This window comes from Ciconia boyciana, chromosome 10 (genome assembly GCF_034638445.1).
Source record: "Ciconia boyciana chromosome 10, ASM3463844v1, whole genome shotgun sequence".
NCBI lineage: Eukaryota > Metazoa > Chordata > Aves > Ciconiiformes > Ciconiidae > Ciconia > Ciconia boyciana.
In genome coordinates, this window is record NC_132943.1 from 42094508 (window position 1) to 42106349 (window position 11842).

At 48.7% G+C, this 11842-nt stretch overlaps 1 protein-coding gene across 1 annotated transcript in view; it reads left to right on the plus strand.

The window, feature by feature from the left end:
- IQCA1 (IQ motif containing with AAA domain 1) overlaps window positions 1-4043 on the plus strand; it is a 110077-nt gene extending 106034 nt beyond the window's left edge. Inside the window, exon 19 of the mRNA XM_072875236.1 lies at window positions 3930-4043. Within this exon, the coding sequence (XP_072731337.1) occupies window positions 3930-4043 (114 nt within the window). The remainder of the gene's footprint in view (window positions 1-3929) is intronic.
- Window positions 4044-11842: the final 7799 nt, after the last annotated feature.

Genomic DNA, 11842 nt, shown 5'->3' on the forward strand with positions numbered 1-11842 from the left:
TCAGGGTTTAAATAAAGTAGTATCTGCCTCAAACGCCATCCCTCTCCCCACCCTCAGGGCCGTAAAATCCTTAAGGCCAAACCTAGTGCATTTGAGGTGCGTGACATACACTTCAAACATACACGGATCACCCTGTAAACAACTACATTTCCCACATGTAGCTCAGTAATAATTTCTCTTTCTTTCCCTAGACGAGGATTATCTTTATGTAGTGGTTAATTCTGCTTTCACTGTATTGCTTTTGGTTTTCCTCATGGTGGGAACAGTTTATCAGGCTTGAGAACAGGTCTACAATTTATTTACTGTAGTGACTTCAGCGTAGCTTAGGGACAGCTGAACTGGGCTTGAACTAGCTAGTTGAGCGCAACACTACAGCTTAGCGGCACTGACACCCCAGAAAAACAGCACGGTGCTTGACAGAGGCACTTCGAGCCTACTAAACGCCAGTAAAGCCTTGGCCACTGAACAGGACAGCCCTGCTGTATGCCCAGGAGAGCTGCAGGCAGCCCACAGCAGGGGCTCCAAATGGGATAGGACTTCTGTACTGAAGACGAGACACGCTGGAAGAGCTTTCTCAGTCCCATACCCACCCCCCCCAACTTCTACCCAGACATGTTTATAAACCATCGAGTTCTCCTGGCTAAAAGGTTTCCTCTTCGTTCTGCTCTTTAAATCCCCTCTGGTTTTGAATCCCCACAGCACCTCGCACAATAGACAGGATGCAGTCTCTAACAACTTTGTCCAAGTCTTCTTCCACTGCTAACCTAATGATAGTGTGTATTTCTCCCAGCCCTGTTGAATACTTTCCAATTTCCATTTAGAGCCATTTGGCTCACTCAACATAGGCAGCATTTGTGATATTTGGCAAATCACTCTTTTTCCTCTTGCTTCCTATCTAAACCAATATCTTTCCTCAGGGAAAGGCTAATGGTTCAGTGTTGCAGCAAAGAAAAAAAACCCCTATCGTTCCCAGTTCCAAGTAGTAATCCATTTGTACCCTGAAACGTGAGAGCTAGTATTTAGCGCGAGTTTAACTTGAAAATATTATTCCACTTACTATAAATGTGCCTGTTTTGTGCAGCACAAAGTATGCAGGCAGCACTTCATTTTGAACACGGCTAAAGCGATACTGTCCTCAGCGTCCCATGGCAATAATTTCCTTGCATTAATTACAGCCCTTAAGAAAGTATTTCCTTTTATCGGTTTTAAATTTGTTTCCTTAAATGTCATGGAACCTTGCCCCAGCACCTGTAATATGGCACAGGGGAAGAGGATTGTCAAAATGGCCTCGTGCATTAATTAACTCCAGTATCTTTGCCTCTTCTCGCACAGAAGCCCCTCTTCCCGAGCCTCTGATCATCGCCATCGCTAGACCTTTTCTGTTGCTTTGCTTTGTCCTTTTTGAAGCGGGGCAGCTAAAACGCAGTATTCAAAGTGAAGATTAGCGCTGTGATGAGTCTTTGATTTCTATTCACTGGAAACATGAATCTCCCTGTTTGACATTTATATTCCACCAGTGTTCCAAAATGAATATAAATAATGCAAAATTTGTGATAATGTGATTTCTTCATTCAATTTACTCAAATTTCTACCCCAATTATACATCCACATTTTTGAAATTATAAGTTATTACACCAGTGTGATTGATAGAAATCCTTACACAGAAATAACGGCAGTCCTAGAGGAGCAAAGGGCAGTCCGACTCGCACACTAGTTCTGCCTGGCAGTGACTGGTACAAAATACTCAAAATATGCAAGAAAACCAAAGACTGTGGGCATCATTCCTCCAACAAGCAAACATTTTAACTCTGATCCGTCACTTACTGACAGTAACTTACATCCCCAGTTCAGACATTAGTGCATTAGTGATAAATCTATTTTTATTTTAAGCATATCTGAGGAGGTGGCTTCACTAATCTCACATAGCTCCACTCGCTAAAGAGTCAAAAGCGGCCATCATCACTTGCCAACAGGCAGGTAGATTCACTGCATTGAACTATGAGCGCAAAGAAATGGGAAGGGAACAAGAGAAGACATCATGAGGCACTCGGCTCCTCCCGCCACGGGCAGCAGGGTCCTTTACCAGCGACTCGGCGCGGGCAGCGAGATGACCTCCCCAGGCTGCACCCACCCGATGGCACTTTCCGTCCTACCAAGCTCCCAGCAAGCTGTTGGCAGGGGGTTGTTATTCTTTCCATCTCCCACGTAAGGTCTGGAGAACATCGTACCCAGGACAACAAACCTGGTGGGGGAAATAGAATTTCTATGGCCTCACGGCCTACCACGCATGGAAGGCCAGAGACATTGCTTGATTGCTAGCTACCGCTGGGCAAGTCGATTCCTCCCCGAGCCCATCGCCACAACCACCATCTTGTCTTTCTTATCCCACTCACATGAAGGGCCATAGACAGCCATCTCCAGGCCTCTCCCTGCCCCGTGTTGTCCCAGCTGCGCCCGTTCTCCCTGACACAGGAGTAGCTTGGCCCCAGACCATCGTTAGGACAGCAAAATTCAATTGCCCAGGCCACTGCACCGAGAGCCCTGGGGTTCCTCCCAAACACGTCCCCCGGCACCATCTAGATGTGGATGCGCGAGAGGTTGCGTGATGTTTTAACCAGGGGGGTCGGGGTTCGTGGAGGGGTGCTCAGCTAATTCGGGCAATTAGAGCAGAGATCACGGTGTCGGGGCTGCTCGGCAGCCAGCTGGCCATTTGAGAGCCGTCAGACTTCATTTACCTGCTGACGGGACTTAACCTGCACGGCAAGAGATCCAGATAGGGTGCCTGTCATCAGCCCCTTTCTGGGACCCAGAGGAAGCCTTTAAGCAGCATGACACCAAGGACGACCGTCTGGGGCCAGGAGAGGAACTTCAAGGGTTTTTCTTCCCTATACACTTCCAATACCTCTTCTCCCAGCTACTTCTCTTGCTGCTGCCCGTCTGTAACACACACTGGGAAACCGGACAAGGCAAATTCCGAGGGGTAGGCTTACCGGGCTCAAGCTGGAGGCAGCGTTTTGGATGAATCGCACGGAAAAGGCAGACTTTACAGGGCGCCGCATTGGTAGGAAGGTTGAAGACTACCCAAGCGAAGGGCAGAGGAGACGCAGTTGTGGCATTAAATAGTGGTCTGTGGTCAAAGGAAAGACATTCATTCCTGGGGCAGCGCGTGGACAAATACCGTCAAGAAGGAAGGCATTTTATCAATCGTGCCAACACCTAGCGGCATTTTAATCTCTGCTGTAGGCAGGACTTTATCGATAAAGGTTCCTGTACATAGGTATGGGGAAAGACTAATTCCTACACACTGCTGACTTTAATGCACTACCCTCTCCTTCATTTTACATTATTTTCACATGGCCTCGAACTGCCTTGTTGACATTACAGTCCAGGAGCTTGGCAAGTTTGCAGAGCGACTATACCAAAGTCATTTACAAGTCACAGGACTGTGAACAGGCATCTGAAAGCAATAAACAGGTTTTTAATGTGCGGGGTTTGTTTTGCTGCTTAAGCTCTCTCATTGAAATAAAAACTGTCTGGATTGATTTGCAGAGCCATGAGAAGTATATGCTTTGTCTATTGCCAAGTTTCAGACCAGAGGGAGTTTCGACAAGAGCTATATACCTCGGAAATAGGGTTGATCATAGAAGTTCTAACATTTCCATAACTATAGCAACACAAATGGCCTAGCTAAGTATTTCTGTTAATGAGACACACTTCAAGCAAGCAATTGCTATACTTCTTGTTATAATAATGTTCTCCAGAGATCTGAGGATTTCATTTCTCCTTCTCCACGAGCCAGCCAGGATTTTAAGATTTTTTTTTTTTTTAAGGAATGCTCTATTGTACTAGTAAAAAGTTTAAGTGTGGGTTTGGGGTTTGTTTGTTTGTTAAGTTTTAACCAAACATGCACGTGCTTTTTCATTCTCCAGGTTTGGTATGCCAAGACACCACTGGGTAAAGCGCGAATCAGAGCACTGGCAGGCAGTGAGAAAGCAGGAAAAGGAAAAACAAAAGAAGGAAATAAAGGAAAAGAGAGAAAATAACTTCCTCAAGAATTTTACGTCTGGCAATACCAGTCACAGCTCTACTTCACTGAAAGGGGGAGATGCTCGGAAAGCAGACACTTCAGAATAACACCCCAAGTTATAGCTATTCCCGGAAAGAGAATTCCTTTCTGAATGAATTTTAAAAAGTTCAAAAAAACCAGATGAGACATCAGCGTGACATGTAGCTCTCAGAGGATAAAGAGTTAATGACCACTGACTTGCTCAAGCATTATTTATTCTATGAGGTTTTAGGGGGCAGAGAGGTTCATTACTCAGGACTGTAACATGCCATCAACTTTTAGGCTATACCCATTTATTTCAGCAAGTAACTCTCCTTAAAAATTGATGTCACATTAATGTCTTTCATTACTTTAATATCCTATATGCTTTATAAAACTAACTGCTTTATATATCTGTAGGTCTAATGTGTTACAGTTCTCAATAAAGCTATTACAGCTATAAAGACTGCTTTTTAATTGGGATGGATTATAAGACACTTAATGCAATCTACCTCAAGCTGAATATTTACATAGCCACACGAGGACCACACTGTTTCACCTTTTGATGCCTCATCGTGGACAAATTCATATATGTGGATGTTAGCAGAAAGCATTAATAAGCAGAACAAAAGCAAAGCGGTCAGGTGGTGCTCATTTTGGTGGATGCCCTGAGAATCTATTTTGCCATGGAACACAATGCCCAATTACCTTGTTTGCACAAATAGCAATATACCTGTTGCTTAAAAAACCCACATGTAGCACAACAGCAGCTGTAATGGCATTCTGGAATAGGCCTGTTGAGCTTTCTAAAAGGTTTCATGCTGTGTTAAACCCAACCCACCTAGACCTGCTTCAACTTCTTCTAAATCCAGTCCTGCAAGCTCTGTTTAAGTAGCCCACTGGTGAAAGCCTGCCCCACGGCATTCAGACCCCACGCATGAAGCCACGTAGAGATGTAGCCTGCGGGATCACAGTGGCTATTTCGATGTGCTCGAGCAGCAAAACGTGAAGCTCTGTGGCAGGAACGTCTTCTGCACAGAAGGACCCAAGACACTTGGAGGCAGAGATTTCCCGGTCTCGTGCTTTGATGTAGCGTCTCCTACTCCGTAGAGTGCGTTAGGCCTAACATCCAAACACCACAAACAGCAAGCGCAGGGAACTAAATCTTCTCAGAAACACAACGCACCAAGTAGTCCACGATAGCATTTGGTAGTGTTTCAGCTGATAGGCAATCAATCTTGTTTGCTCGCAAATCAGCAATTTTGGGGGCAAGGTATTTATAAACAGCGGTTAGATCACCCTAACGCTTTGGGACATCCTACGTGACACTGATGCAGCCAGCACCGCCTTTATGTCAGCTACAGCATCTCGTTCACCGGGGTCTTCTACAAATACAAGCCGCAAGAATGGGCTGCCACACTATCACAGCCCCAGCTCTGGCTTTTTGTGGTCCTCTTTGGCTACTTTCAGCTCTCTAGCAGGGCACCCCTGGATTTCAGCCTTCCAACCTTGAGGCTGCATCTCCAGCCCTGCCAAGGGGATCCAAATGACAGAAGAGAAAATGCTTGCTAGATCTCCTCTGTGCAACGCCTCAGGACATTGCTGGCATACACAAGTCCTTCTCCAGCCACCCCAGCGGTAACCCGGCTGCTGGAGCCCCGTCACGACGTGCACAAGGGACGCCGCGAGTATGAGCTGCCAGCCCCTGGATTCAATCACTTGCAGCAGAGCAGCTACAAACTTTGGCTTTCCTTTCTTTATTCTTTCTTTGCAGATGCTTGCTTGCAGCAGGCTGCTGGCTTTACAAATTTGGGAGCACATCCAAGTTAAAAAAGGCAATCTTCAACTTCACCCTCAGTGAGAAGAGCCAGCCTCTCCAAAGAGGTGGCAGGGTTTGTGTTAAAAACCTCATCGCTGCTCTCATCTGCAAGAAAACTAATTTGGATAATTCTGTCCTCAATCTTGCAGACAGTGGAATACTCCTCTCCACAACAGGTTTGACAGCAGAACGTGATGTGATGAAAAGACCGCATTTAGGTTGGACGTAAGCAAGCCCATTAACTAATATTTCAGCAGGTTCAGTGCAATCTCAATAGCAAAGTAACACACGGACTGGCAACATCCATCTCCAGGGCACGACTCCAACCCCATGCAGAAAGGATGCACGAACATCTCGCCTTCCCAGGTGTGCTCGGCGGAGCAGAAGCCAGTGGTTTTTTCCACCAGTATTCACCATTTTATGGGGAAAAAAAAAAAAAAAAGGCACTGGGGCAATTTAACCTCTAGGTGTAGCTTGCAATGGTGGCTGCTTTCTATATAAGCTGTGGGGTTTTTTTTTTCCATGGGGACCTGGAAGCCACAGCTGGTGTCTACAAACAGCTCCGGGGGTGTGGGGCGTGACGAAGAGGCGATAAAGCAAACTCTGCCCTGCGTAGCTGCCAAGCCCTAGCTCTCCTTTAGCGAGTCCTCTCAGGGGGATGGGGGGGAAGAATGAGGAGCAATTTTAATGCTATTTATAATTATTATCACAGAAAGTGCAGCTACTTGAAAATGAAGCTGTTGCATCAAGCAGAGCCAACACGCAGTAATTTCAGTGTCAACGGCTGAACTATTCAATTAAGTGGCCCTGGCTGGATCTCCAACGCCCGTCCTGCTGTGCGGCTAATAGTGCTCTCAGGGAACACCGCTAGAGATGCTCTACCAGGTCTGGGTACCCAAATCTCTACCCAGAGACCTTTCACCACAGAAAACAAAACAAAACAGAGGATCGTGGCTTTGCTAAGCCCAGCCGCAGGGCAATTGCGCTCTGCTTTCCAGCTGCAGCCTCCTGGCACAGCGATCCCAAAATCTGATGAGGGAGGAAAAGCCCCTTTGCTACACCCTATCCCCTACCTAGTTTCCAGCAAGAAGCGAGTTTTGGGAGACAGCGGAGGAGGGCACCAGGCTGCTTTGCCTCCTGGAGCAGTGGCGGGAGGTAATCCAGCAGCACCAGCAAAGTTGAGAAAAGAAGCTGTCATGCTCATTTATATATGTAAGTGATCTGGAGAATTATCGGCTAAATTATTTAAATGTCCCATTACTATTAAATTACTGGGCATTCATTGTAAGAACAGTCATAATACAGTAACTAATTTGGTATTAATGTGAATGTCAGCATTTCATTGCAGTTATTTTGTACTTCATCATAAGATAATTTACCAATAAATTAATTGGCTTAATTGCTTCCTCCAAACCCCAGAGAACTACATATGACATGACTTTTAAAAAGTGTTCATGCTCACTCCCCATCTTTCTGCTTTCCCACACCAAGTGGGAACCCCCCTTGGAAACACTTGGGGAGGAACAGCGGAGAAGGGGGGAGCAAAGTGTGACTTCACTCTCCCAGAGGCAAGAAAGCCTTGGCATAACCCTGCCCTGCGAATTTCAATGTGCTTTAAATACAGCCCCCGGGGCCGTGCTTCAGGCAGGAGCCCAGGTTTCAGCGCCAGCTTTGCAGGGTGCCGGGTGGAGGGCAAGGAGCACGGTCCCAGCCCTCGGCCTCCATCCGAGGCAGGGGAAGCACCGGGAGCCATTCTTGCCCACCTCCCTGTTGTACAGCTTCCCCACGTCACCTTTGCCTCCCCAAAGCACCCATAACCCCCAATCCCCACCACCCGGGCATCAGCCAAACCAGCCAGAGCAGAGACCGAGGCCGCAGCTGACAAACCTTCTGCTCCTGGTGGAAAGAAGTTGCTACCAATTTGCCACAAGGCTCTCTGCAAAAAAAAAAAAGCGCCATAATCAGGATTTCAGGTGTGTAGTGGATACCCTGCCTCAGACGAGATGTCTGCCAACTGATTTAAACCCTATCAGCAACCCTGAGAAACACAAGCAGTTTACCACAGCGCTTGGAATAGGATACGCAAGAAACCAAAACCAAGTGGAGCCTTAAGTCACGAGGCATCACCTCCACGCCGCTCTACCGCGCCCACCGAGCGCCCCAGGGAAGAGCCCCGCTCTCTTTGCGGACCCCAGGCACCATCCCTGTCGGCATCCGCACAGGAGATGCCTCTGCCTCCCGGCAGCGAGCCCTCGGGGACGCAGCCGGCCGCAGGCAGCCCCGGTCCCACGCAGCCAGGCAGGAGGGCTGCGTCCTCACAGCGAGGAGGGAGGAAAAACAGCCCTCGGTAGGTAAGAGGCAGCAGCCGCCATGAAGTCATGCTTTTGCAATGTGCCTCGGGTATTATTAGGTCCCTGGCTTATGTCAAGCGCTTGGGTTATGCCGCTGTGGCCAAAGCCCTTTAATCAGACACTGTAACTCCTGTTAAAAGCAGTGCCAGCCCTGGTCTCTGATCCCTGCCAATTTTGCATGAGCTATTTTGCCTTGCTAGCCTGTTCTGATTTAGAGAGCGGGTTATGGGGAGTGCCGCTGTCTTCCCAAAAGCCAACTCCTCCAGCACCGCTGTGGGTTTTTTTTTTGGTTTGTTTTTTTTTTTTTTTTTTTTTTTTTTTACAGCCAGCACTGAAGCTCGCTGGCAGCCACAGCGAGCCTCCAAGAGCTCCCACCCCTCCGTTCCCCAGGAGCTTAGGAAAAGTTTATTGCCGTTTTCTACTCCAGGAGATAGAAAAAAGCTCCATCGAGAGCACAGTGGGTAAGGACAGCTATTTTCTCCAGTTTCTTGGTTTCAATGGCTTTTAATAAATTAACGGGGTTCTTTTGCAAAGCGCTGGGAACAGATTGCACCGGACTCGGTGCTTTGGCACGTGCTCCTCCGCCATCAGGGAAAGACCGGCCCAGCTGCAAAATGCTGCTAAATCTGTATTTATGAGGATTCGCCCTGGTCCTGGGCAGCCTGCGTCACGCCAGGCTGGCACGCAGTCCGACTCCAGGTGGGAGCAGCCCAAGGGAACGCATCTCCTCCCAGCGCGCCCCGGCCAGAGACGAGTCCCAGTCGTGAGGCGCCTGTTGTAGCTTATTGTTTAAGTTGCCATCAGAATTTAAAAAAAAAAAAAACACCCAACATTTCTTAGCAAAACCTCCCAAATCCAGTAATACAAAGTGAAGCTGACTGTTCTATTAACTCCCATCCTGCATCAGCAATTTTCTAAAGTGTGGAAATGTTATAATTGACTTTTCTGCTAGTAGCAAAATGTCATTTTTTCTTAATACTTCCTAAGTCAGTAATGCATTTCAAAAGCCTCCGATGCCACTACCACAACAGGACTTACAAATTAGCACATTTTTAGCTTTTCATTAAACACAATACCAAAAAAAAGTCTCATCATATTAGGGTTTCTCTCCTCATTATTGAAAGTACTGCGACTTTGGAACTTCGCGCAGCAAATTATAATGCACTCAGCCTGGGTCCATTGTAAATCAGGGCTTCAAAAAAGGTGTCATGTAGTCGGGCCCTCTTTAAGCACTGAAAATATTGGAGTCTATTTGAAAACGCCTTATGCAGTCTCCCACTAGCCTTGCAAATCATCACAGCACCGGGTAGAGCTTCCTTTTATTTTTTGCCTCGTGGCATCAAGCCATTTCTATTCCGACCAGAAAAAGAGGATTATTTCTTGCTGGGATTTCAAAAAAAAAAAAAAAAAAAAAATCCTGCACCTAAGATAACAAGCTGCATAAAATCCCCAAATCCTTTCAGCTTTGCACAGCATTCATGGGGCCGTTCTCTTCAAAGGAGAGGGGGGTCTCCAGCCGGACCCTGGCTTGCTGCCCTGGGATGCCTCTGGCCAACGACGCTTTTCAGAGGCCGCCGCTAAAACCCAAGGCAAGAACCAAGGCGCAACCAAAGGCGCGGTGCCGACGCGGCTCCGGCTAATTCCCGAGCTCCGCGCTGAAAGGCCGCTACACCGGGAGGACGCCGGAGAAGAGGGGCCGCTTCTTTGGTGGAGCAAACAGGCTCCAGCCCGTTTTTGCGTGCTGTTGCCTCCTGCAAAAGCACTGAACGCAGCCTCGGTTGGCTTTTGGCATTACAGCCCTCGGCTGGAGTCCCCTTTCTTGGCAGAGGAGGGAAAATAAAAGGGGACGCGCCAGCACAGGAGCAGGGAGAGGCTTGCACCCTGCTCCCGGACCCCCCCAAACCGGGTGCCGTGCCAGGGCTCTGCTCCCGCCTGCCCAGCAGCCTTAAGGCCAACAGGTGGGAAATGCAAAGTCCCCACCCTGTCCCATTTTCCTAGTCCTCTGAAAACAGGCTAAACACATCCCTAAGCGCCTCTGCGCGACTTCAGACAACGCCAGCGCCGTGCAGTTTCCCATAGGTGGGATGCCCCCTCCTTAAAAGTATTCATGCTCTAAGTCGCTCAAAATGGCAAGAAAGTCATCATTAACAAGGCAATTAAGCGCACCCAGAAGCGAAAGGGAAGAGAAGCGTGAAATAAGGCTGTTTGCTTCTCTTACCAAGCCAGCAGCAAGGCAAAGGGCATTTCCTAATGTCCTCTTCCAGCTCCCATACTTTAGGCTTCTACCCTGCCTCAGTTTCCCCAACAGGGAAAAGGCAGGCGGCAGCAACGCGAGGCAGGGAATAAAGGAAACACTGGGAAGGGGCGAAGGACATCTCACAGCACAGGCAACAGCAGCACGAAATCCCAAAATAAGCACCAGAGAGCAAGGAACCGGGAGGAGGAGGGCCCGCAGAGGAGAGCCAGATACCAGCATCGTGAAAAAAGCAACCGCAAGGAACTCACCTTCTCTCCCTCGAAGGGTCGCAGCTTCTACACGGACATCGTTGGTGTGTAGCTACCAGGAAGGAAAAGAGCTGCAAGTACTGCTTTGTCCATCGCTGCCTGAGAAATCAGCCCAGAGCCAGCCAGCAAACCCTGAGGAGCTCAGGGCTGAGGCTTTTATCTGGCTCGTGGACCACCTGCAAATGGGAAACCCAGCCCTCCTGCTGCCCCCGCAGCAGATAAACTCGTCAGCTGCTGCGACAGCCATTAGCAAAGTCAACGGGGCAAGCGGGTCATGAAGCCCAGGGACCTCAGCTGGTTCTCCACCGTTTTCTCTAGCAGGTGTCCAGGGTGAGGTCCCAGCTCAATCAAGTTTTCACAGCATCTCAGCTGGGTCTAGCACCAGGTAGAGCCTTTTCTAGAGGTTTCCTTCCAAAAGTGCCATTTGAGAGCAAAAAATCATTTTGATGCTAGCAGTGAGCAGGCAGATCCTGAGTGCATGGCACAAGGGGGTGTGAGGGTCTCGCCAAGATCCTTGCTGCCCCGTTGACCCACCCATGAAAAGAAGGAAAGGCCCTGTGATGAACGGCCACGCGTGGAGCTGCCACGCGGGGCAGGGACAGACATGGGAAGGGGTACAGGACCTCCTCCACCTGCAGTCCCTCCTTCTGCCCGTGCTGCGGGTCTCCATCCCTCTCCATCAAGCCCCTGTCCTGGAGCCACAGCACGCTCCGATGGGAGAGGGTTGGTCTTGGACTGGCTGGGGGTTTTCCCAGTTCTCCCCAGTGAAAGCAGTTCAGGTCTGGGATGAAATCAGCCTGCTCCAGCCACCTCCAGCAGCGTTTCCATCCACATTTCAGGGCAATAAGCTCCTACAGAAGAGGACCAGAGGCGCTGGTTTTCAATTCCAGGCACATAACTTTGTCCCAGCTCCTGGTACCCGAGTCATGCAAGGAGAAGCCACCGCACCTGCCCGCCCAAGGGCTCCTTAATGGAGCGGGACTTTTGCTTTCTAAATGAAAATAACCCAAGATCAAACTCCAGGAAGAAAAAAAGCGATGGAGGGGAAAGAGAATGGGCTGAAACAAGAGGAAAAACACCAAGAAAGAGTCTTTGGAGAGCGAGGGAAAATCTAGGCATCAG